Source organism: Poecile atricapillus, chromosome 1 (genome assembly GCF_030490865.1).
Source record: "Poecile atricapillus isolate bPoeAtr1 chromosome 1, bPoeAtr1.hap1, whole genome shotgun sequence".
NCBI classification, from domain to species: Eukaryota; Metazoa; Chordata; class Aves; order Passeriformes; family Paridae; genus Poecile; species Poecile atricapillus.
Genome location: NC_081249.1, coordinates 177303813 through 177331640, shown reverse-complemented (window position 1 = coordinate 177331640; position 27828 = coordinate 177303813). Strand labels below are relative to the sequence as shown.

The 27828-nt window shown below is 39.4% G+C and overlaps 1 protein-coding gene across 2 annotated transcripts; it reads right to left on the bottom strand.

Annotated features, from left to right (window-relative positions):
- Positions 1-1782: 1782 nt before the first annotated feature.
- Positions 1783-27827, bottom strand: EXOC5 (exocyst complex component 5). Of its 2 annotated transcripts, XM_058839354.1 has the most exons (19): positions 27664-27827; positions 23071-23162; positions 20646-20793; positions 20064-20258; positions 15881-15945; positions 15410-15438; positions 15154-15263; positions 14664-14708; positions 14415-14555; positions 13282-13364; positions 12625-12834; positions 12341-12376; positions 11313-11460; positions 9090-9198; positions 8287-8407; positions 7788-7874; positions 5425-5533; positions 4260-4475; positions 1783-4124 (listed from the first exon to the last, which is right to left on the bottom strand). In XM_058839354.1, the coding sequence occupies exons 1-19, from the start codon at positions 27688-27690 to the stop codon at positions 3936-3938; spliced, it is 2160 nt and encodes a 719-aa protein (XP_058695337.1). In that variant the 5' UTR covers positions 27691-27827; the 3' UTR covers positions 1783-3935. The 2 variants fall into 2 exon arrangements, with proteins under 2 accessions (XP_058695337.1, XP_058695346.1); XM_058839363.1 differs by lacking the exon at positions 12341-12376.
- Between the last annotated feature and the right edge of the window lies 1 nt (position 27828).

The window sequence follows — 27828 nt, the reverse complement described above, 5'->3', positions numbered from 1 at the left end:
AGAAACACCAGGAAAGAAAAAAGTCTACAACCTGTGAGCCTTGATGCAGAAGCAAAACAGAAATCTGTCTCCATTTACAGCTACAGCAGAGGACATGGTAGGGAGGAAATAATGCCCAGAAGCCAAAATCCAGCAGAACATGAGGATAAGAAAGGTGCTCCTGTCTTTCTGTTATCCTCTAGAAGAGAGCTGGTGGCTGGCTTCTCCTCCTTGCTGTTCCTGGGACAAGAAGGGCAAAGGGTAAGGGCTGCTACCTGCATTTAGACAAGCAATTGTTCAGATATCTGCTGCCTTTGTACAGAAAAAATCACAGCCTCAAACTGGTTTCCCTGCCCATGAGTGGTTCAAGTGCTAATCTGAATTAAGACAGTTATTGACATGAAAACTTAGTCCAAAGAGTCATCTCCTGGAGTTTGTTGTGCCATCCAGAACTGAGAATGTTGCTTACTGCCACTGGATTGAGAAACCTGGAACTTTGTGTCCTGAAGGAGAGGACAAGGTGTACCCAGCCCAGGAAGGGACTCAAGGGCCTCACCCTCACCAAGGCACTTTGCAAGATACAAAATCTACAGAAACAGAGCAGTCAATTCAGGCAACCTCCATCACACCACCAATGAATTACAACAACTTTGTGAAGGGGAAAATAAAACAAAACCCCAAATCCAACCCAAGTCCTCTTACCATAGCCAGGATAGCCTGACTTGGCCTCTGCCAACATCACACCACCCTCAACTGCAGCAGTCACTCACCTTCCTCCAGCTCACTGTGGTTTTCAAAGAGAATCACAAGCTCAGCTCTGGCAAATTCTCCTTCCCTCCACTGAGGCTGCACCTTGCTGATGCATTTCCACTCCTTGCAGACTCACACATCACTTCTTGTCCTTCACAGCAGCCTCACGCTGGGTTTGGATTCTCCTCCTGTTGAAATCCAAGTCTCCAGATGAATGAACAGCTCCACAGCCATTTTTAAGTATTTTAGTATTTGGCTAAGTATTTTAGCCAGCCCCCCTCCTCTGGAGGCTGATTTCATTTCAGGGTGGGACGTAGCTGTGGAAATTCAATGCTAATCCTGATTTTTCTCCCAGGTTGATGTGTGTGTCAAGTTTCCAGCATTCCCCTTTTAACCTCCTCCTTCACTTAAAACTGCTCCTTCTCCGTATCCTTTCTTAGCTCGTGTCTTCTTCACTTCTTACCCTCTATTTCTCTATTTCCCAGCATTGCTGTTTCCTCATTTTTTTGCATTATTTGTGAAGGGTTGTTACAGATTTCCTTCCTGCCCTCTGTGCATACGCAAACAGAACAAAATAGCAAATGACCTTAATAAATTACAGGACTTGGAAAAAACACAGCTTCTTTTCCAGCCTACAACAGTTTACTGCAAAGCCATTTTCACCAATTGTAGACAACATAATTACACACACACACACTCTCCCCCTCCCAGGTTTGGCTGCCAGCCTGATAAATAAATGCCTATGTTGTAGGAAGGAACATTAGACAGGCAATACTTTAACTCATTATATGAACATTAAAAGGCATATTTGTATTTTAGATACTATTTTACTGCATTCATAAGCCACTGGAAATATTTTTGTAAATTATATGCTGTAAGAGCTCTAAACTTAAAAATGTGTGAAAATTATAGTTCCCCCACCCTATCCCAATCCAACTTGTATTATAAAATAAACTTACTGACAATGCAGCCTTCTCCAGAAATAGAAACTTTCAGTGTGTGCATGGGGAGGTCTTTTAAGGAAGGAGAAAGCTTACACCAGTGATAAATTTGGTCAGTAAAATTACTTTTATTTTTTAATTTTTTTTTAAATAGAAGGGCTTATACAATTGAGTATAAATATCTTTGAGGAACATTGAAATGAAATGAAAAAAGTATCTGTAAGGAATTATTTTTATTGAGGAAGAGTTTACATATCTAAGTGTTCACCTACTTTTTGCTGCCTCCTGTTAACAGGCATAATGGAAATATTGCACTGAGCATATGCATGGAAAACACAGCTAATAAAGCAAGGAATATGGTAAATACATTTCATACAACCTTAAAAAAATTCAAACAGTCATACAACAAATTCTGAAGCACTTCTGTGATCTGCAATCTCAAGATGATGTTCACTGTTCTGAAGTGTTAGCAAATTGACACTTTTTTTTTTTTTGTAGAAAGGTTTTGTATTGGTTCATAAAACCACAGCCTTAAAATTGTTGGCTTTCAGTTACAGAGGTAACAGAGAGGTATTATCTGAATTCACATCAGAGCTTTTGGAACAAAAATGGCAGCAGTACAAGCAGGTGCCTCCTCCAGTGTCCAAACCCCTTTGTGGCTTTGCCATGGCAAGGAACAGAGCAGAGCAGCCCAGCCAGATTCCCTGGACCCTGTGAGCCAGGCTGGCACCCATTCCCTTGTTTACCAACAGAATGCTCCCCTAAATCCAAAATGAAGCAGGAGAACCCCAGCTAAGCAAGAGAAGTCCCAACAAGTCTTGTCAATATTGACCCCACCTGGGAATTGATTAACAGAAGAGGAAAATCAAATTCTTTGACCAACCCATAAAGTGAATGGATAGAAATGCTGCTCTGGAGATGGGAGACAAGTTTCCATAACGTGCTGAGCCCACAAGAGAAGGAACATGTTAGAAAGGATTTGTTCCACTGCAGTTCCAACCTGGTTTCCACAAGAGCCCATTCAGAAAAAAAAAGGTCTATTTACAACAATTTCCAGCTGCTTGTGGAAAAGCCACCCCAGATGTTTCAAACACTGCTGTTGCTTCAGGTCACTGCATGCACACTGTGGCTCCATGTCAGGAGCTCCTGAATAAACCCTGGAGCACAACAGACACAGAGTAGCCTCTGCCCAATATTAAAGTTATGATCACACACTTCAACATTTTATATTGCTCAGGCACTGAGGATCAATTCTCTTCAGCACGAGAATTTGCCGCTCTAGGTTTTTGCTGGAGCCATTCCTGCCACACAGGAAAAACTGGGCTACATTTTATCTTTTCACTTTGTTACAATTTGAATTTATTTACATACAAAATAAGACAGGAGAAAAAGTTCTTTTATAGTAACCCAACAATGGGCACCTTCACTTGTAATAAGGATGCCTTAGGCAAGGCAGCTGCATTTACTTCAGGAGCATATATAAAATTCAGTGTGCTGGTATCAAACAGAAACAATAATGTCAGATCATACAATGCCAGTACATTCCAGTGGGCCCTTGACTATTACATAAAAAAAAGCCAAAGCCAAACAACCAAAAATTAAAAAAGAAAAACAAAAAAAAAAAAAAAACCCAAAACTTTTTACCACTTTAGTTTTGTTTAGAATGCTACACAATGAATAAATTACTTCTTTCTGGGATAGTGTTTTACTCCTACATCTCAAAGAAATTCCAAGCTAATTAATTAGAGCAAGAAATTACATTGAGCAGGATAACGTTTTAAATGAAAGAAATGACTTAGAAACACCAATCAAAGATAATTTGATTATGATTAGCTGTGCTGAAGTCTAAGTCATTAAAATTGATGAAGAATGTTTTTACACTGGTCTATTCTATGTAATCCATTACCTACGCTATGCTCTGTAGTTCAAGTCTAACAAATGGTATCTGATAATTCAATATTGAAGACTAAAATACTTTCAATGCACCATTTGCTCTCCTACACCAACATCTTTCCAATAAAATAAAAAAAAATCAGTAGCAAGTAGATTTGTGAAATTCTTCACTGGGAGAACTTGAGCTAGCATGAAACATCATCCAGATTTTTACCTGCTCGCCTTCTACATGGTCAGGTTTAAATATGGCTGCTGCTTTTTCCTGAACAGTCACTGTCCCACAAAAGTTACACCCATGGTTGGTAAGAAATAATTCCCTGTGCTTTCTATCAACTGAGGCTGCCCAAAGGTGCAAGGTTTCCTGCCATGCTCTCAGCTAAAGTGGCGAGCCAGACGAGCAGACCTGTAGTCGACACGCAGCTGGACAAAGGAGTGAAGGATGTTCTTGTCCAGGTTAGCAAGTTGTTCTCCTGAGCAAACCTGCTTCAAATTATCTGGGGCTACAACCAGAAGGTTGCAAAGTGCATGCAGGGTATCAAAGAGCTGTAAGACCAGCGCAATCTGTGGGCAAGAGGAAACAAAGAATAATTAGAGTTACTTGAATTCTTCTAACAGAATATCCATCTACATCTTCAAAACTCTTCCTCCCAAGAGAGGATTTACAATCATCACTTCCCTCTTCATGGACAGGCTCACCTTGAAGTCTTTGGCACACTTCCTGTACTCAGCCACGTCACAGATGGCCAGCATTCCTCCCATGCAGCTGTAGGAATATTGCTGTAGGTGTTCATAGATGAGGCGATGGAAACGAACCCCGAGCTCCATCAAAACTGTGTCCACATTCTTCCCATCCATGGAATTCCTGATCTTTTCCACCTGTTTTCTAACATAGCCACAGACTTTAACACAAGCCTAGATTAATAAAAATAAAAAGAAGTACATGAGAATTAGGTAATCTACTTTTTTTCCACATCATAAATTGAACATCAGTTACTAACTTTGATTAATCTCAATGATGTGTTGTAAAAGTTTATTCTCCAACTAATAATTTTCCACATTTCTTTTTATTTGCCACACAAAGATGCAAAAATGCAAGTAGAAAGATGAATGCAAGAAAATATTCAGTTAAGTTATAGTTCATATCAGTTCAGAACAAAACTTTTAAATTTGAACTTTTAATTCGGTGATCCACCAAAGGGGTGCACGGTTAAAAACCTCTTGTAAGTCACAATTAAAAATCCAAATTAACAGCCATACAGGGATTTTCACCCTTCCCACAGAGTACCACACTGTCCCACTGCTACACTTCCCCCATTCCCACCTGGCTGCAGGCATTCAGGGAATGCTCTCACTTCTTCCCATGGAGTTTGTTCCCTACTCCTCCCTGCCTTTTTCCCCTAATGTGAGCCATGCCAGCAGCCCCTAGGCTGGGATTCAGACACGCTCAACGGAGAGACACCACTGTGCAGCAAAATGTTCATGCTGTACCTGTGATGCTTTGCCATGTTCCTGCCATTCTGAGAGGAAAAAAAGCACCCAGCAACTGGAGAGTACCTGATAATTGATTTTCTGAAACTGATAGCTTAAAGCTAATTATCAGCTAAAAGCCTTGTTCCAAACATGGGCTTCTTGGGAGGGGAAAGCATGTGCCAGTTCCTCCAGCACCCACTGATTTGTGTCTGACACTAGATCAAAACTACTCATGTTCCTTTTCAGCTGGAGAAAATAGTCCACAACAGAGTTTGGAGGTGCTTGGTGCAAAATGGAAGTAAACTAAGTAAATACACGTTGTCTAATGGGAGTTTGGTAAGGAGCATCTTGTACCTGAAAGCAGTCATTAGTGGGGACTTTGGTTACTTACATTTGTATATTGAATCAAAACATTGTTTTCATCTTCTGGTTTGAAATCTGTCTTCTTTTGCTCTGCAGCCAAGATGTGCTTCATCTGTCCAATCATACAATTCAGTGTCCTTTAAAGTTACAAATACAGATTGGGTTTTGAAGAGAACTTTTTCATTTCCTTGGCTTTTATATTTATATATACTCACAGCATTCTGGACAAAACTAAGCAGCATAAAGCAGTGAGGGGAAAAAATCCTCATCTAACATTTTTCTATAGGGAAGATCTGCTTGATTTTATGTAAGCAGTTAGAAAAAGGAGCATCAGCCAAAAAAAAAAAAAACAACAACCTAAAATCTCTTTCCTCCAAGTTCAGCGTCTTGGAGCAGAGCATGCAGCCCACTGGCCTGCTGCTTTTAAAAGGGACACATTAATTGAGAGGTAATCCATTCAAATCCAGCTCTTCAGAGAAATTGGATAGCATCCTTCAATGCAGAGAGAATCCAGAGGAAGCATTCCAAGGAGTTTAGCAGAATTAGATCACATTGCATATCAGTCAGAAGCAAGCGTCAGAAAACACTGGGAAAATGAAGGAAGGGTGAGGGGGAAGAAGAAACTTCTTCCTTTGCCAGAGCTTGGTATTTCTCTTGTTCCCAGAAACCTAATGGAGCTTTACAGCATCAATTATTTCTCCTTTATAGGATTTATCTGTTCAGAACATTATCTGAGGTCAAGGCCCGGCTCTCCTTTGAGTCCAAAGCAAAGGTCAAACAGCAAAGCAGCAACAGAGGCTGCAAACCTCCCAGTACCCACCTTGGTCAGGAACATCCCCCTGGCTCTCTTCTCCTTTCCTTCACCCCCCTCATCCCCCCAACCTTCCCAAAGAAAACTGTCAAGGACATTCCAGGCCTTGAAGGATTCAAGCTGGGGTGGGGTGGAGAAGAATTCATGTATCCAGAGAGGGGAAAAACTCCTTTTTTTCCTATGCATAGAGCTCAGGCTTGTACTTCAGATTTACTTCGTTCCACAATCCACGTACCAACAGAAATTTAAAGAAATAATATCTTGCATTCTCCTCAATTTCCATTTGGAATAAATACTCCCCAGAAGGCTGTTTACACAAAATAGATACTGAGAGAAAACCAGTTGAACTAATTCTGTTTGGCTAATAAATCACTTTTACTGAGGTAGATAATTGCTGTGAATGGTTTCAAAAAGCTGCACTTGGACTTTTCCAGATTGGATAAAGCTGAAACCATCAACATTTTGAAAATTTGCTTTATTTATTAAACTCATTTCTTTAAGCAAGACAATCAATTCTCAACAGCATCAGTGGCACCGCAAAGCAGCATGAAACAGCCCCACAAACACATTTAACATGTAATGCTCATCTCAAAACTAATCTCTCTTTTTTATGTGCTGAAGCACAATTTTTTTTAAATTTCTCATCCACAAACCTTTGAATGTATTGTCTTCTGACAAGAACTTGTTCACCTAAGTCTTTAAGAGATGAATTATTGAACACAAACAGATACAAACCACTGCACTACTGATGACTGACCTGTACCTGTCTAGATCTGAGCTTATGGCCTCAGGGCTTCAAGTATTTCCAACTTTGTGTTTAAAACTCTAAGGTCACCTGCAGCAGGAGCAGCTAAAATCTCAATTGCCACCTTACATCCCCCATTTCCACCTTTCTCCTTGCACTTGCAGAAAATAATACACCAAATCAAAAGTAGGGCATCACACAACAGCTCCATTTCCTAATACTAAGCTCATTAGTTTATTATTTTCCTCTACTGCAAAACAGCTGTGATTTTAATTTGCAATTTTTATAGCTATCCCCTCATTTTTATTCTGAGAAATAGAAAAAAGATTAAATGAGTCACAACCTCAAAGCAAATCAATGTCAGAATCAAAATTATTTCAGGTCTCCAGACTTCCACGACTCGGTCTAATCCATAGCACTGCACAGATCCCAGCAAATCATTTAACCTATTTTTGTCAAACCTTGCTCCTAATGGAAATCCTGCAAGTGTTTAACCTATTTCAATCATCATTTCTTCCTCTTTCAAAGTAGAAAAACACCAGTTTTAGACAATAAGGTAACAGTGAATTATTGCAATCTTTCAACATAAGCAAAATCCTTTAACATCCTTCCAGAAGCATTTATGGGTCAGAAATCTGCCATGGAAAACATGACCCTCTAACCACACAAAATCTAAATTTCCTATGCACAATAATGTATGTTTATCTGCTTAAAAAAAAATAAAATTAAAATATCAATATTGAGTTCAGGAATAATTCATGCTTCATAGGCCAGTTAACAAAAATCACAAAGGTGTGGTTTAAAAGATAAAGAGAAAGTTTTAATCTCTACTTGCCTATCAATGCCAATATCCAGCTTCACTTCCATTTGTTCTATGATATCCTTTTTCTTCTGAAGGCATTCAGATAATTTAGGAGAAGAACTGCAACAGTATAGAAGATGTGTGACAGTGTTAAAACATGAAAATTAATCTGTCTGCTGGGTTTGCTGCTTCCAACAGGATCTAGAAAGATTTCCCACCCCAGCAGGAAAAGGGCACAGCCACAAACCCTCCTGAGTCCCACCTGGAATGCAGCAGCAGAATCTCCAAGGAGCAACATGTCTTTCCTTCCTATCAATATTCCTGGAGCTCACCCTCTCCCATTTATTTCCAAAGGAACCAATTTGTTTAAAATTTCCTTCTTTCCCCTCCCACAATACTATTTTATCTGCCACAGTATCAACTTGAACTACTCCAAGCATAAACTCCTCTTAACAGAGATGAGAAATTAAGAAAAAAATGCTTTCTTCACCAAAAAAAAGACCAGAGGAGATGTTAATCAAAACAAAGGTACCTGATCAATGGCATCAGATGATCATTGAACTGCTTGTCAAATAAATGGAAGATAGTATTGGCCTGGTGGACAACATCCAAGAAATAAAGATTTGCGTTCTTTGAATCAGAAGAGGGAATGCCTAAAGCAAAGGAGGTTTCATTAGAATTGTAACGATATGCAGTTCTTATAATTAGCATGATGACTTTTTAAATATGCAGATTTTTTTTCCATGAATGCTTAAATCACAGGCTTAGAGTTTCAAAAATTTACCACGGTGCCATATATAGAATTCTTCTCGTAGCTATATTGGTAACAAGCATAAGCACAGAAATACCTTACTGGTAACATTTCTGAAAGCAAAATTGAGCAGTCAATTTAAAAACTCCTTCAGAATGAGTCTGATGCTGTCTTACAAGACAGAGGTTCACTGTCAAGATTTTAACTTCTTTAAACAAGCAGTTTTCTTATTTACTGTCACTCTAAGCACTCAAATATACAAACAAGCACGGAATTCCTATAAACATTAATATTTAATATACAAATATTCTCCTGTTATGACACAGAATACAGAGGTAGGGAATGCTGATGTCCCAATTTCTGTGACAAAAACGTTTCTAAAGACAGAAGCACGTTCCCATCTGTGCATCAATTCCCCAAATGAAAGTTACACTTCAGAAGCCATTAAATGTCGAGCCCCAAACACACACAAGAGATTTATTTTAACCAACACATCCTGAACAAGGCCAATCAATAAAGCACAGCAAAGATCATCTGCACAGAAAGGCCAAGGAGATGAAATGCTCAGGAAATACTGTACTCACCAGCAAGGCCTGTTTCTAATGCATAATCGATGTGTTCAGTACATAAGAACTCTACAAGCATAGAAAAAATTCTGAATGCATTCTTGGGTAAGTCAGAGGGATCAGAGAGCTTTAAAGAAAAAGAAAAAAAAATATCCTAAAGGTCAGTTCTACATAGATTTGAAAGTTTATTGGATATTGCATAGGGGATAAGCTTAAAATGTAACAAGTTTCCCAGAATAATTGGGATTTTACTCAAAATTAAAAATATCCATACAGAGAATTATTCAGGAGCAGCCTATAAGATCAATAAACCCTTCAGCATTTACAAGAAAACTGAAGCTGCCAGGATGCTAAAATAAGCAAAATAATATAATAATAATAATAATAATAATAATAATAATAATAATAATAATAATAATAATAATAATAATAATAATAATAATAATAATAATAATTCTTACAACAATTTTCCAGATGCAGTTTCAGGAACTACCTAAGCTGCATGCCACTGGAGGCTGGGAGAATGCATGCAGAAGAGATTACTCTATGAATACTCTGTATTTTTATTCTTTTAATACTCTCCTGGCAATGGCCAAAGTGAGAAGCAGGACACTGGGTGAGCTGGAGCTCCAGTTTGTGTTCTTTTATCACTGGAGCAAAAATAATGCAGCTGAACCTGGGCCACATTTAGCACAGTTCAGCTGGAGTCAATGGAGCATGAAGACTTTTATTAAGTGCAGCAATGCCCACATTTACACTCAGAATCTGGACTTTGATGAGCTGTAAGCAACGTGGGATTTTGGACAGCAACCTGTCAGTAAATCCCTTTTCTCAAGAAAAACGTGACAGGGCTTTTGTACCTAGGAAAAACAGCTTTGGTTCCTAAGGAATTAGGTGAAGACTTTTATAAAGCTTTGAGGAAGAAAGATTACTACTGCAACTCCAGGTAATTTACACAATACTCACAAACATTTCCACTGTATTTCCTCCCCAGAAAAATCAAAAACCCAATAACAGAAACTCCCAAACAGTGAAATGTTTCACTGTGTGTCCACATCAAAATTACCAATTTATTTTTCCTAAGGCAGTCACAGCTGGCAGAACCCTGCACACATCTGCTATCTGACATAAATACCACAATTAGTTAGCCAGGGACTAACTTATCTTTTGCACAGTGAGTTGCTTTGACCACAAACCCCTCAATTCTGAAACCCTAATTCTGGGAATCTCCTAAAATGCCAAGATCCATTGGGTTTTCCACTCAAATACAATTATTTTAAAATAATTTCTATTAAATCTGATCCCAACAGAAAGGGAGAAACAAAAAAGGCAGAAACAAAAGGTTGTGCACGTGTGTAAAATAAACAGTTTATATCATAAATTTAGCAACTTCTTCTAGTGACTGTGATATTGAGAAAAATAAAGATCTACCTGCTTGCCTTACAGTCACTGATTCTCACCCTGAGGAAAGTGGTGATCCCAAGGGTGTGCAGGTAAGCCCTGGGTCTGTACCCCATTCTGTCTGGCCCCCCCTAAGTTTATAAAGTATTAAAACATCTAAATATCAAGTTTTTCTATCCTAAGCTCATTGAGAATGCTAAAGGAATTAAAATTTCCTAGAAATCAGTGTGTTTAGCTAATAAAAAAATTACATTTAAGTCTGCAATTAAATTTCAAGGATTTTCATTTACACATTTACCAGACAAATATGACTGGCAGGCAGTAAAACCAGCAATTTAATCAGAAGTAAAATATCTTTTTTGTGTTAGACTTAAGCATTTAAAGAACTGTAGAGGGTTACCAAGGTAAATAATGTTTAAGACTATTCCTCTCAGCATTTTATTGGTGATCATTCACTAATGTAAGAAGAAATTACACTCGAGGCAGGAAAACAACTGTTGAACTAGTCAGTGTATTTTTAAAGCAGGAAAAGAAAACCACACTAAAGATTTCTCAGGTTTTGGGTCTAATTTAGTAAGAAAAGCAATGCAGCCAGTAAGTTTAACCATCCCCACTTCTTCCAAGACCAGGCAGCATTAATACTCATAAATTGCAACTAGATCCACATGGAAAAACAAACCCTCAGCCTCCACTGTGGCTCCATTTCCATGAAAGCCACAAGAGACAATTTGACAAAGTCCTTTCCTCTTCCTATCACACCTCAACCAAAAACTTAAGCTCAAGACTTAATCTCACACACAAAATTATACCACTAAGGGAGATCACAGGAAGCAAACTTACCCTGTGACATCTTTCAAAAGCTTGTTTGGTTTCTTGCAAAAGGTTAACCACCACATCTTGAGACAGGAAAGTTTCCCCATGTGTGTCAATGCTTGGCCCCAGGGGTAAATTTGTTCGTTGCCTTAATCTCTCTTTGAGGTCTTGAATACTGGAACAAAGATAGACCCCAAGAAGATTTCACCTGGTGGGAATTCTGGTAGTCAAACTCAATGACAATTTAGGATTTTTTTAGTTGTTAACTCAAAAAACAGGACCCAAGACACAGTTTAGGATGTGCAAGCATTAAGACAAGCCTTGCAAGCTTTCATAACAAAAATTGCCAGTAGAAGTAAAACTACCACCTCTGATTCCATGGCCAACTGTGTTCTGGAATGGCACATTCACACATGGGAGCAGCTATTCCCCTTGTGGGATTTCACTGGAATCCTACAGCACTTCTGCTCTGTGCACAAATTTAGCTTCCATCCACTCTGTCACACAGCACTTTCCAAACACTAATGAGAGCTTCCTATCTCATCCACACCCACAAATCCTCTCATCCTCATCCATTATCTCAGCAGTTCTTTATTTAGTCAAGCATGCTTCGACACATTTCCATGCATAAAACAACCCATACAGTTACACACTACAATAAATTTAATTTTCCCCAAGAAAATTAAATTTTCATCTTTGCTTTTTTTAAAAATTACTTCACTGCTGCTTTTTCCATATCATTCCTCATTCCTAATACACTGAACTCAGCAGCTCTTTGAAAGGTGCAGTAGCCTTAGCACCTCTGCTTCACACAAGTTTTAATACTTCCTATCCCACTTCTCACTACTCCTTCATTAGTTTTTTTCTACCCTGAGGATAATGAAGTCTTGTTTTACCTTTCTCTAAGTCCATTGCATCTTCTGGGCTCACTAAGAGCTTTCTCACTGACATTGCTATGGTCTTTTCCCCTTCCTAGGTCTTGGGAGGGGACAAGACCTGGGCAGGTGAAAAAAAATGTATGCTTTTAGATACACACATATACATGCTTTAGGTACCTTAGTTTTGCTTCAGTCCTTTTGTGGATCTGGATCCTAAGTTGAAACATAGGTTTTACTGGTATTTTTCATTTCCAGTATGTACAAATACCATGCACTGAGTACATTTCACATGTACTGAGAGCAACACACTTTTGAGGAGAACATAAAGTAAAAGCAAATTATAAAAAGCTGTAGGTCTTTGGCAGTTCATCCCTGTGCATCTGACATGGCAAATACAGCCTTTCTCCCCTCACCACCTCCCTTCCACTTCAAAATTACAAAACTTCCCAAAAGGAACTTACCCTCCAGTGCCAATGGACCTCTTCTGGTGGTTTTTGGAATCATAATAGCGCTGCAGAATCATAGCACTCCTACTTTTCAAATAGCCAATTTCCACCTCAATGTAATTCTCCAAGTAGGAAATGAAAATGGCCTTGATAAGCTTAGACAAGAAAGTCTGCTTATCAGTACCCAAGTTAAATTCCATCAATTTGCTTGACAGATTAGTGGTTCTTTATGCAAAAGAAACAAAGAAGGGAAGGGGAGGAAAAGGTTGAATGTGGATGAATTACAGCATTACACGTTTGTAAAGTACACAACACAACAGAACCCTGATGGTGATTAAGACTTGGAGCAGTTTTGCATTTAAGTAAAGAATTTCACATAATTCATGTTTAATTACACACAGCACTACTGCAATCAAGTTGCCAGTGAGATGGGGAGGACTGGCTTTTGCACAGTTTTAAAATTACTCCTGAAGATCACAATAATACCCATTGAAAATAATAATGGCCATTTAAAATTTTCCTTAGGAAACCCATCACTGTAAAGGTTAATAGACATAAAAAAATTTCAGCTTTTATGAGAAGTTGACATTTTTGGCTTCTTTTTCTTGACAATAAATCTGTTTATTTTCTAGTAGCTTCAATCCAATAATTTCATCATTGATATATAAATACCTTGTATATAGATCATAGAGATTCTTTAGATACTGTTCTGCGTCTGATTTCCTGTGTTCTTCCAGCTGGTCCTTCACATAACTCTGCAAAATTTGGTACATCTGTTAGAAGATGAACTGACAACCACACTCACTACTCCCTGTATTATATGGAATTTCCTGCAAAGTGTAGATCTTATTTATTGGAAATTCATCTCTTCTTTGTTATTAAATCTCTGATTTACACTTCCTGCATTAGCCACAGAGAGGGTTAAACACACTTATGGAAGAAAGTGATTTAATAATACGAAACAGTAATGTGTGAAGCAAAGACAAAAGACAGATGGCTTTGAAAATATGTTCAACCAACTAATAAAAAATCCCCTCACTTTAAGAATCAAAAGCACCAGAGGCCCCAGGGCATTTCTGCAGTTGACAGTAGGGAAAGGAGACAGTTACATATTTGCTTATCATAATACATACACAATGCAGGTACAAGTTTAGAGCCTTTTTATCATTGAACATTTATTATTTCCTATAAAATACTAATTCAAAATTGACACACAAAATTGGGGTTGAAACACAAGCTCAATCTCTACACTATAAGAAAAACATCTACAAGGAAATTGCTTTTTGCAAGGAAAGTCAAGCTGTTGACTTTAAGAACTTAGTGAGTGTATTTGCAGGATGAAAAACTTGGTATTTTCAATTATTCTAGATTTTCATAAATATCACATTAACTGCAAGACAGAATTCACAACATAAATTATTTTTACTTATTCAATGCTAACCTCACACACAACACCCAAATCCAAGAATGAGCAAATTAAAGATATGAAATGTGGAAGTTCTTTTCCTGATGTAATCTTGGTAGGGGGCACAGAGAAGAAATCAAACTCATGTATGACATCTCATGAATTACCCAATGAAAACAGCAATTCCCTAATAATTTTACATATTGAGTAGTTGCACAAGCAGATTTATTTGATCTGGGCTTGATTATCTGTCTGAATTATTACAGAGCAATGAGTTGATTCTACACCCTTATACAAAGATTACAAATACTGTAAATTCTCATTAATTGCTATAACTAGATAAAATATTTTTTATAAAGAGGTTCCTCAATGAACTTCAACATGTTAAAATTTGAAATACCTGAAGTTTAACTTCAAAGATATTTTGAATGAGTTTGGCTAGCACAGTCTCTGGATTGCTAAAGATTTCTCCAACTTGCTTATTCACTCTCTGGCATAGAATGGCTGCATCTTCAAAGACATCATTCCTCAGGAATGCACCCTAGAGATTGAGAATCACATTTTAGAATATATTTACAACAACCTGTAAGATAAAATAAATCAATAATATAACATCAATAAAGAAATGATGTAAAACAAACTGCATTACCTCTTGACACTGTTTTATGTACACATCAACACAGTGGGAATAGCCCTGTGGAAGGAGCAAAACAACCCAGTGTAAGAGCAGGTTGTTCATGCTTCCAGTACGAAATGAAATCAAGACAATACAATGCTTGTGAAAAAGTTACTTAAAAAAAAAAGACAAACAGAATTAATTTAAAGCATAGACTTTTCCAAAGCCATTTTTGTTACATATCTAACATAACTCCACTTCCCACCACTCTACGTGGATCTATACCTCAAGTTTCAACATTCTTTCTCAAGCATGAAAGTCAGAAGGCAAGAAGAGATTATCTTAGAAAGTTCTGCCCCCAATCCCTCTCATCAGCCTCCTTGCACTTGATTTCAGATTGAACACCTCAGTCCTGAAGTTACACATTATCTGACATGAGGGTTGTGCCCACGCAAATACATTCACTCAATGTACCGTGGGTTGGTTTTATTCACATATTTAAATTAAACCCCTCAGTTTTTACCTTAAAGTGAAGCAAAACTGCTGCTACTTCTCTCATTCTGGAGATTTCTCCTCTGCGCTGAGCACTGGTAAACTCTTGAATTAACTGGCACTCTAAATCATGGTACTTACCTGGAGAGGAAAGGGGATAACAACAAAAACCCATCAGGCTGCGTAATTCAGGCAAAAACCGTAATACTGACAGTATTGCTTACTTCTTTAATCATCTTTAACAATTCAAATACAGCAATATGGATTGAACTGGATAGATAACTTACTTGCTATCTTTGATTTTACTTCAGAAAACCTGTTAACAACAAAAAAAAATAGCATGATTAAGTTCAAATCCACATCACATGAGAAATCACAGGCATCCTGGATCATGAACAGCAGGCACTCCGCTTAAAAATGAAAACATGCAGCACAAAGACGACAGAAAAGTTCCCCGCTTTATATCCCTAAAAACCTACAAGCATCTAATTCAAATCTAGCATTAAGTCAGCAAAGCAAAATTATCCCATTAAAAGTCTGTTAAGCAGTTTAGGATGTGTATGTAAAGATGATCCTGCAACATGAGTGCGTGAACACAAATTTGAGAATAGAGGAGAGAGAAATAAGCACACAATCCAGCTCAAAAGCTCCATGAATCACTAAGCACAGCACCAAAAGGGGAAACAAGGGAAGCATCAGAAAAATCATAGCTGTGCCAAGATTTACTTTCTTAAAAAGATGTTCTGATAGATTTTTACCTGTCAAAAGGCAGTTCCTGTGCAATCAAATGCAGTTTCTGAATAATATCAGCTGCCTCTTTAATCTGGTGAGAGGAAAACATGACAGAGTCATTAAAGAAAATCTGATTTTGGGCTGTTCCTTTCCTCCCCCTGCACTGTCCAATTTTCATACACAAAGTTCCTATCTCTAAAGCTGGCTGAGTTGACATACCCGCAGAAGAGATCAAGCCCTTCAAGTTCCCATATGTTCTTTTAAGATGCTTAAGGTATTTTTCCTTAACATAAAATAATATAGGTCAAAATATGATGAAAAGTCACATTACATGTTCCCATTGGGGATGTCTGTGGAGGTGTGAGAGCTGTCTGGACAAACAGCCCATACCAGAAAAAAAGCCATAACTGTGCTTGGCATGGAGAGGGGAGAAAGGGGAAAAAGGGGATCAAAGCAGAGCATTCTCCCTAAGAAGGAGAAATTTAAGATGTATTAGAAATTATAAACTCTGATGTAAAAACAAAAATCAAGATGGAAGTCAGGTAATTACACAGCTAAAAAATAAGAAGAGCTGCATGAATACAAAAGTTAATAAATAGGTAACACAGAATGCAAATCTGTGGTCTCTTCTGGACAGCAGAAACTTTTATCAATTATTCTTCCACCATCAGCCAGCACAGGAAGTGCATCTAAGCAGTGCTCAGTGACTGCTTGGTTAGGCTGAACAGAATGATGGAAAACACAAATTTCAAAGTGTGGGGAAGGCAGCTGGTTGCAACTGAACTTGAGTGAATTTAAGCAGTGCTGACTGGGCCAAAACTGACACAGCTGGAGCACATCTGATGAGGAGGAGCTAAGGGTGCTGGGAAAGGGGCTCACCCTGGAGAAAAAGAGGCTCAGGGAGAACCTTCTGGTTCTCCACAACTCCCTGACAAGAAAGAGAGGTTTCCTGCTCCCAGGCAACAAGGGACAGGACAAGAGGAAACAACCTCAAGTTGTCCCACAAGAGGTTTGGATTCCTCATGGAAGGGGTTGTCACTGGCACAGCTGCCCAAGGCAGTGTTGGAGTCCCCATACCTGGAGGGATTTAAAAGCCATGAGGATGTGGCACTTGGGGACATGGGCTAGTGGTGGGATTGGCAGTGCTGGGGGAATGCTTGGGCTTGAGGGTCTCAGAGATCTCTTGCAACCTGAATTATTTGATGACTAAAAGCTTTATAAGCTGACACAATGGAGAAAATGCTGTTTATCTTGTTCTTCCAATTAGTGATGATTCAGGAACTGAAGCGAGAGGAAAGGAAGTAATAAAATCCTATTCTGCCATCACTTAGAGCAGGCTGGATTAAAACTTTTCAAGAATAGAAGCAGACACACAGGTAAGAATAGAGAGCACAGGCATCACACCAGGCTGGTTGTTCAGCAAAAATAGGGGCACTCCAAGTGTATCCATTCTGACTATTAAGAGCAGCTTATGTTTTGAACTGTCAGCTTACAATAGCCTCTTAAGGCAGAAGCTGCTACACTCCTCAAATAAATCCAATGAAAGAGCAGTCATTTCTATTAGCTTGCAGCATCATTAATACCTAACAACTGGGATCAATAGAATTGTCTCTATATTAGCAGTTACTCAGCAAAGCTACAAAACCAAAACAAACAAAAAAACAACCAAGAAATCCCACAAACACAACATTTTCTTTGTTTTCTCTTCATACAATAGCTGTTAACTAATTTAGATTTTATTGAATTCAGGACTTTTTCTATGCACAAGAGAAGCCATGACAAATCAATTCTCCACGGTTTCTGCTTAAACCCGGACATCTTTAATTTTTAATTGAATCAGGTTTCTGTAAACCAATAAAACCAAAATAAATATCGATTTTGTAAAATATAACTTAAAGGCTATAATGTATCTGGGAAAAAAACAACTGAAAAATCATGGAGAAATAATGGCAAGGGAAAATTTTAACACAAAACATGCACAAGTGAAAAGGCATAATGAAATAGTATTAAGTACAGAACATAAACAGAGAAATGGACTTAACAGTAAACATATTAAGCAGGAAAATGTTATTGCATGATAAACAAAGTGAGCTGCTGCTGATAATTTTGATAGTTTAATTGTGTTGGAGTCATTATCTCACTTCAAGAATCTTCAGTACAGGAGAAGGATTGGTTAGTAGCAACACAAGGAAAATTATAAGGATTCAGAGGATGAGGACACAATGCACAGAAAGGGACAAGCCAGAAAGGAAAACCTTCACAGAGGTAAGTCAGAAATTGTTCAGTATGGCTGGGAGAAAGTGGGAAGCAACAAATGGAGTGTAGGGAAATAAAGGAATCCAACAGATTTTAAGAAAAGACACTATTGAGAAAAGTATCAATGAGAACATAAGTGTGGTATATTCTTTTTCGTGCCTCTCCTTTCACAGTATCCCCTCAATGTCTCAAAGAAAACTCCACACTTATGAGGGCTGGCAGAGCACAAAAAAATCACAACATCCTCCATGACATTATCTAAAAGCCCCATCAGTTTGAAGATCAGAAGACATTGACAAAGCACTGAGGATTCACATTTAAGAATATTTGTTACCATCTCATACTTTAGAGGTATTTTTAGTACAAAGATGCATTAAGATGTAACAGCTCCTGTCCAGGCAGGCTCTTTTACAAACACTTCTTCAAGTCATTGTTTAAACGAGGAGGCAAAAAGTTAAAGAATCCACCTGGCTGAAATCAGCCTCAGTAAGATAACTTGTACCCAGAAATTCTTGTTTGTGCTCCCACACCCTCCCCTGGAAGACTGGAACAAGACAAGGCCTTTACATTTGTCTTCCTCCAGACTGGATGAGTATCTTATTATTCTTAATCTACTGAGATTCATTTGTTTACAAATTCCCAGGTTTACTCTATTTATCTACCTGGAAATGTAGGATGTATCATGAAACTTTAATTTACAAATAAAATGGAAGTTGAATTATTTGAGCCTCTTGAGCAGACAAGACATTATTCTCTAACTTACGTTTTCACTACGCTGCATTTAAATATTTGTAAAATGCGTGTTTTATTACTCCTTAGGAAAAAAAGAAAGAAAAAAAAATATGCAGCCCTGGTAATGGCTGGTAATGGCTGTCCATAGAACTTCCAGTATGCTGAAACCTTTCTGTTTCCCTTGGAAATCAGGGAATTTTTTCTCTGCTCCCCCTTGAATTAGGACAAGCTATCAACTGGTAATTACCATATATCCACAGACCATGAATCAAAAGTCACTGTGCAAGTGACTCCTTGGGAATACAACTATATAAAATGATTAGCTTTTCATTTCCCTGAGAGATCACTCCAGCTCAGTGGAGAGGGGTGACTATTAACCTGTTCTCAGGTCTTCCATGAACTGCATTTCAAGCACATATTTTTTGCTGAATGTGCAAATCAAGTTTTTGCTGTTTCCACATATTATAATTTTTTTCCTGACTACAACCATACCACTGCACAGAATTTAAGGGGGGAAGGAAGATTCTTCAGGATACACCACACAAAAAAAAACATAAACCCAAACCAATATTACTTAAACTGCATTGGGGAAATCCAATGTGTCCTTTTGCTTAGAGCTGGATTCTTTTCCTTCAGTTTATTTCTGTTTGTCATACCACTCAGATTGTATTTGCTTCATGAACATACTCTTGAAGCACAAGAAAAACAAAATGCTTGAACATTTCTTTGAAGTTTTCCTGCCTGGTTCCTCTAAATTCCAAGGGTGGAGACATAACCACAGGACTATACAAAGCCCAAACGCATGCTGTGACAAAAAGGTATCCGAGGCCAGTGGACTGACCCAACAGAGCAAAGTTGCACAAAGAAGTTGCATTCAGAAACGTTCTGCTTTACAGGATGGATCTGAGGCAAGGGGTTCAAAGGAAAGAGGCAGATATTGTATTGCACTCCAAAGTTGCCCTCCCAGCGTTTCCCAAATCTCCGATAATTTCATAAAATGAAAAATGCCAACATTGCCACATTAAGCATCACTGAATACAAATGCTTTATCAGCAATCTGCAGCCCAGTGTTGTTAATTTACATTTCAGAACAATGAAACTTTAACAAGTCAGTCACTCAGTGGTTTGAAGTCTGACCATGGTAAGTCATGGTAGCAGCTTGTAATTAGGGCAGTCCCGCTTATTGCTTTGAACTGCTTTCATCCCGCTGACAGCTCTTACCTTTTCAGAGTTTGTAAAAACATCAGACTTCAGCTCTCCATCCAGAAACTCATTAAAGTATTTCATCAGCTTCTGAGCCTCCACAGCCCGTTGCCGTGGCGTGTTTACCCCCTCCAGCTGGTCGCCAAGGTGACAGACCTTAGTTGCTACATAGCTGATGTGCTCATCCAGTTCTTGGAAATGTTGGAAGGCAACCTGGGAGAACACAGACACTAAACTCATGATTTCCATTTCATGCACTTCAGGAAACACAAGATTTCCTTCAGGAAGAAGCCTGGTGAATGCAGGTGCTGCATCTCAGAACCACAGAGCTACTCAGAACTGCTAATTAATTAATTGCACACAACCCAAATGAAGTTAAGTGTCTTCCTTTAAATTATTGTGAAGACTCCCCACTTTCAGCATTGCTAACGCTCATTAATGGACCATGCAGATAAGCCTCATTTGACAGGAGAAATTGTGATCAAACCCTCTTTATTCTTATCTCAAACAGCAACACCCTGTAACTAAGAAAACTTAAAGGAGCACAGGATGCTTTGAAAACTTGCACAGCTTCCCACTGACTCTGCCCTTTGGATTTACCTGGTTGCTTTTCTGCAGCTCTTGTACTTTCTTGGCAAATTCCTTTGCTTCTTTCTGGCACTGTTGTTCTAGTTTCTCCACTTTCCTCTGAATCCTTTCATCCATTACCTGTAATTCTTGGATATGATTTACAAATTCTTCCAATAATCTGATTTAGAATAAAATACAGGAAAACTGACTTTAGTTTGAAAGATGCTGTCTTCTGAAGAATTTTAAACACCTCAAAAAAAAAGCAACTGGCATACAAGGCTGATCTAACCATGTCCAACTTAGAAATGTTTCTAGAATGTAGATTTAAATAAACCAATTTAAATTTTATATTTAAATATTTTAGAAAATAATATTATTATTATATACAATATTAAATATTTTAGAAAAAAAGTGTTTCAAACTACATCACCCTGGTGGTGTACAACTCCATGACAACATAAAAGCTCTGTGCATGGTGGGCCAAAGCAGAGAGGAACACCAAAATATCAATCACTCAAGAACATGGCTCTGCCACAGAAACAGAAATCCCTTCATCCCCATCTTCCTTAAATAAGTCTCATATGGAAAAAGAAAGCTGAGGCCACTACATCCCTTCAGTGTAAGGGACACAACAGAAAAATATTCACTATTCTACATGTTACTGTAAAGTTGGAAATCAGCATTACAATAAGTAAATAAGTAACTGATACAGCCATAATTTCATAATGTTGCTCTGACTGACTTCACTTCTTTCTATACCCATTTTATAGGGTTTTTTCTGTCCTTTCCCATCATTAACTTTTCTTTCAGACTCACATTTTACTCCCCCAATCACAGTACATGTGAATGCATCCTTGAATTCCCTCTGTTCTCTTCATTCTATTCTCAACATCTCTTTCTCATTCCTGTATTTGTCCATTCTGTCCCATTTCAGTCATACTTTCATCTCTTTACTAAATATTCCAGTCACTGATCCAGGAATGGATTATTCTCAGATCTTCCATAGCCATAAAACTCATGCTAAGAACTGAAAACATCTGAAACATTTCAGAACTTTCCTGTCCAGGTTTAATGTCAGAAGAGGCTTTTAGCCCAGTCAGTAACTTGAAGGCACAACTTCTTAAAGAAAACCGGACTGAGGCAGATGTTGGTGACTCCTCTCCTTCACTCCCTGCATGCCACAAGCCCAAGAGCAAGCACATTGCAGCAGATTCCACAGAAAACCACAAGGAACACATCTAAGTTTACAGACAAATTTAAACAACAGTGACACAAAAACATTCTTTCAAACAAAAGCCTAGAGAAATGCAGGCAGTCTATTAATTTTAGCAAACTGATTCAGGCTGGGGTTTGTTTTCTAAACAGGTCTTGTGTCAACTCAGCACTTATTCAGCAACAGTGCCCAATATATTGAGAAAGGAAAGAAACAGAAGAGGCAGCTGCTGGTCAGGTTTTTAGAAGAGAAAGACTCCAATACTCTTGCAAACTGACAAAAGCAGCATCTTCTAAAAACAGAAAAGGAAAAAATAGACACCAAAAGATCTGTTTCTTTTTCAATATTCATTTTGGCACCCTGCCTAATACTAGAAGATGCCACAAGAAAAATATTTGCTGTTGCATGTTTTGCCTGCTTGTCCTGAAAAATATGACAGTACCTCACGGAAGTTCACACAAGCAAACCAGCAGAAATACAGAAAATCTGTTAAACTGAGTAGGAATTGGTGCAAACCATGAACTACCTTAATTATATACTGTGTACAAGCATGGAGAAAGAGCTCCAGGGAACAATGTTGTGTATTTCCAGGCTTCTTCCTGCTTAAATCATAGTCAAGCTCTGCTTAGGATACAGGCCCCAGACTGAGTGTCAAGGGTTCAGCATCTTCATAGAATTTCAAAAATATCCTTTCTCTTCTCACATGCCTCCAAAGAGCCAGAGTGCTCCAGAAGAAATGTCCTTTGACTGTGTCAGGTTAATTTTCTGACATTTTATTAAGTCAGATTAGTTTATCATGAGATCTCATCCCCAGAGCTGCCTCTCTTGCCATTCTACCTTTTTGTGCCTTTTATTTGCAAACTATTGTGTCTTAAAACAAGGCTCAGGAAACTGAAAGTAAGAAACTCATTAAATTGGCTTAACTATCATAGCAGTGAAGCCTCATATTACACTTGAATTCAGCAACTCCAGTACTTAGGAACATTCATGTCTGACAAGCACAAACAACATCAATTCTCCTTCACTCAAAAGGTCTCAATCAGAAAGTGACTTTCCCTACTCTAATTACTGAATAATTAGTTCTGAATAATCGGCTCATGGCCACAAATGTTAGCAATTCTCCCATATGAAAACCTCCTTGGACACACAGCACCACTACACACAGGCTTGCTGTTATATGTGGAATGAAACACTACAATTAGAGATACATCCACTTTGACCATTGTGCAGTTTGATTTTTACCTTTTTGGATCGAAAGCTTCTCCACCTCTGGAACCTCCCCCAGGTGTTCTCCATGCCAGGCGTTCAATGTATTCATCTGCCACAAAAGGCTCCTGGCCACAGAAGAAAAACCCTTTACAACGTGCCACAGCAGGTTGTTCCTTCAGCAGGTGCTCACACCTCATTTTGAAAGCGTTCAGAAGCTTTATTATAATCAAAAGTACAGCATTGACAATTACTCCATCACCTCTTGGGCTTACATATTTATTGTTGAGAACACTGCCTTTCATATGGTGAGTTGGAACATCAAGTTTAGATATTATCAGACTGCTTGCAAAGAATGTGCTGCAGGTCTGTGAGGAGCTGGCTCTAAATGACTTTATTTGCAGCTGAGCTCCTGGTTTGTCATTCCAAAGTGCCTGAACCCTGCAGCTGATTTGAGAGGTTACACCACCCGAGCCAGCCATCAGCTGCACAGCAAAACACACCAGAGAATTCATCTGCCTACAAAAATTACGTGGCAAAATAAGGGGTTTTTGCAGCTGTTCAGCTCTCTGTCACACCATGCCATCACACACAGAACTGACCAAAAAACCCAGCCCAAAAAACCCAGCTGCCACTGCACGCAACCCAACATCAAACTGCAACTGCACAGAGCAGATAAAAATGAGGAAAAAAGGCATAAAAACAGAGGATGAATTCCATTTACACAAGTAGAAAAAACAGGGCATGAGTGATACTAAAACTCAAGGTTACACAAGTTTCTTTCATAATATTTGCTGGTTCTTCCATAAAAACACCGTTTGTTAAGATTATTTCTCCACCCAACAACAATTTCTGAAGGCAGAGGCCTCATTTATAAACCCAAGAACTCCTATTTTAGTTGGCCTAATACTTACACCAGCTCAAACACTTTATTATGTAGCTTATACTAAATTACTCTAAACACAGTCCAATTTCTATCATTAATAAAAACAATATTTATCACTTCAGCAGCAGTGATTAGGTGCTAACATCAGCACTTCTAAGACCAGTAAGAAAAGTATCCTCACAACCACCAGGATTTTATAGGAAGCTTTTGAATTATAAGCAACAACAGCTCTCTAAGTGTGAAACAACCCAAACCACAGCTGGGACTGGCTTTGGCTAATAGGGCTATTTGATACAATTGAATATGCTACCATTGCTTTTGATAAAACTTGGTTGAAAAAAAAAAATTAAAATAAAGAATAAACAGATCTCAACAGGTATAACATTAGTTACTGTATCAATATGTCTGAAACTTTGTCATGAGGAATAAGGAGGGGGAAAAACAGCATTACAGAGTTAGTTTCATAAGTAAAACCAAGGGTTGAAAAGCAAATATTGCCGGTTCAAGGTCTGCTTCCTCAGAAACAAATTATGCCCTATCCAGTCAGGCCCAGCCACTAACCAGGAAGATAAAAGGTTTTTAAATATACTTTGTTACATGCTGAATCCTGATAGACAGGGCAGAAATTTTATCACTCAGTAACTCCTCATCCACAGACTGTAACTGTGTTGTGCTCAGCCTCCTTGGCTAAACTTCAAAAATAACTGGCTGATACCACATAAAAACAATTTCCCTACAAGTCACTCATCTCTTTAAACAAGTCCTTCCTGATAGAGAGCGTGAAGTTTCCTTTACAAGAATCCTTTTCATCAAAAGCCACAATGCCATGTTTTCATGCCAAGTGTAAATTCCGTCCTTATGCCATCTTGATAAATGAAAGTTTGGGAACACTTTTGTAATTTAATCATAGATTAAATGAGTCATTCAGTGCAGTAACACTCTCTTCAGGGGAGGCCTCCAGCTTCCCAATTACCTTAGAACTCTTTGCAGGACTCCACCTTTATATGAAAATCCACAATTTTTCCTCTGAAGATCCTGTAATTCAGCTGGAGCACCACTCTGGTTACAAGGATACTAAAGCCAAGTATGAAAGAATCCTGAATAAAGGGTTTTCTGACATGCTCTGTGTGTAAATAACATTTTCTACATTTCTCCCTTCCCCAGATGCTCACACTAAAAGATAATTCACCTACACACATAGAATGGCTTTGAATATCTTTTCGTTTTTGTAAAACAACATTTACGAAGTTTTTCTGCAAGCCTCTTCTCCTAAAGAAATCTGATGTAGATGCCTCAGAACCCCCAAAAATATTATAAGGCCAATCTTTCTCCACCCATCATGCCTCCATACACCTCTAAATATTCCTTGAGTGCATGTGTATACAGACAGCTCCCTTCCTGGAAAATACCTGTTTTTCCAAGAACACTTACACAGGAGATCTGTCCTTCAGTTAACTGCCATGGATATTACTGCAAGATATTGATCAACAGAGAAATAAAATGAGCCTTTTCTTCCAATTTTCCACAGAGGGTGTGCTAAAAATAATCTATTTGATTTATAAGGAATAAATGAGGTTCAACAGTATCTAAGACATGATTTCCCAGGTTCCACTGCAGATCCAAAAGTTTTTACTTTAGTTTGTATGTTCCATACACATTTGCTTTTTTAAATGCTATCTTGATAGCAGGGTTACTCATAGCTGACAGCCTAATTCCTATTTTAAGTCTCCTATCCTGTTCTGCAGAAATTGCTGAAAATCAGCTATTACAAATGTCATTTGCAAGTCCTTTGCCTGTTATCAGATGAGCCCCAACAGTCAATTTCTTCAGCTTTGAACTTCCCTCTGGCTCCAGATGAATTAATGTGATCCCATCCATTCAGGCAATACTCCTGATTTAATAAGAGATATGCCTGAAGTGGGTGATAACCTGGTTTGATCTGGGGTTTACAAATGAAACTACACTGGACCCAGCCAAATTAAAAACCAGTTTAGAAGTATCCACTGTTAAATTACGCTTTAACTTATGTGAGGGTGAATTCAGTCCTTGATGTGTCCATTTTCAGGACAGATCCTGCTATACAATTTCCCATATCTGTACTGAAATTTACTTTAGAACACACACTCATGAAAATATGGTAATCAAATTCCACCCTCAGCAGACAGCTAAGGGCTACTCCCATAACAAGCACATTTTTATGTTAAGGCAGCAATTTCAGACTAACCAAGTAGGCAACAATAAATTAGTGGACATCAACAAAAACTCTCTCGTCTTAGGAGTGAAAGAGAAGTGAAAGCAGGAGAGAGAGAAATCTGGATTCCATGTTGGAAAATATAATTTCTAGCCCCAATGTCCAGGCAAAAGTCTCACCTAATTTGCAATTTCGTCTTTATTGCTGTTGTGAAATGGAAGAAGTTATTGCACGACCCAAAGCAGCCAAAACACACAGTTTTCTTTCCATATTCAAGTTACCTCACACTCAACACCCCACAATGAGCAGAAGGGCACTGTCATCATGTTGAGAAATCAAGGGGCTCCTAGAGTGGTGTAGGGAGGGTACAAAACCTGGCATGCAACTACAGGAACACAGTATTTTAGTCCTGCTATTTTTTTAAAGCTATGCAAACCAAAAGATGTGAGTCATAACATTCGTGTGCCATCACAGTGATTCACAAATTCAAATGCACACAATGCATTTACATAAACCCCAAATATAGGATCTTCCAGAGAAACAGGAAGAGCCTTTCCTGAAGGTTGGGCAAAACGAGTCCCAGTCAGAACCCACCAGAAGAACAACCAGCTCTTGAGCGACTTGGAGACCAAATCCAGGACACCTGGGGATGGCACCATGTGCCAGTGGAGAGGAAGTGGGGACACCACACACTTTTTGTTTATCACAGGCCACATCATGAGAGCTCATGGTCCAGGCCACAAGCTGGAGCCACAGAATTACAGACAGGTTTGGGCTGGAAGAGACCTCAAAGATCAACTCGGTCCAACTGCCCGCCATGGGCAGGGACACCTTCCCCTATCCCAGGCTGCTCCAAGCCCCATCCAACCTGGCCTTGGACACTGCCAGGGATCCAGGGGCAGCCACAGCTTCTCTGTGCCAGGGCCTTACCACCCTCAAAGTTGAGATAGTGACATTATTCTTCCCAATATCTAACCCAAACCTACTCTTAGTATGAAGCCATTTCCTCTGGCCTGTCACTAAACAGTCCTGTAGGAAGTCCCCCTCCATCCTTCTTGTGGGCTCCCTTCAGGAGGGAAATGATCCTCATGCGTCTCTTCCAACTTAGGGCATTCTGCAATTCCACGGGAAGAATCTGACAGACTCCTGCTATTCCTGCCCTGCTCCTGCGTGGCCTTGGCAGAGCCATTCTCTTTCCGTGCCTCGCTTCCACCGCGGGTAAAGGGAGGGCAAAGTCATTTCCTTATTCCATTCCAGCCCCACTGACAGCACCGCGCCGGGCTCAGCCAAGGGGGTGCCCTCGGAATAAGGAGTGCGGGGCCGGGCCTGGCGTGGCCCTGTCACCCGTCCGCTGCCAGCAGCCGGCCGGGAGGGAGGCCCTGCAGCGGGGCAAGGCGAGCACCGCACCCGCGGGGCGGCCCCGGGGCTCCCCCGCTTCCCCAGCCCCACACACCGCCCGCCCGCCCTTCCCCAGGGAGAGGCCGCCGCATCCCCTCAGCGAGCCGGCCCGGCCAGCGCCGCCCGCACCCCGGCCCGCGGGGCCCGCACCCACCTCGAAGAGCTCGGCCGTGGTGGCCATGGCCACAGGGAGGGAGGGAAGGAGGGTGGCGGCCCCTCAGCGCCCCTTCGCCGCCGCCGCCCCGCCGCTGCCGCCCATTGTGTCCCCCGCCCCGGCAGCAGCAGCGGCGGCCGCGGCGCCGCCTCCGCCCGCCGGAAA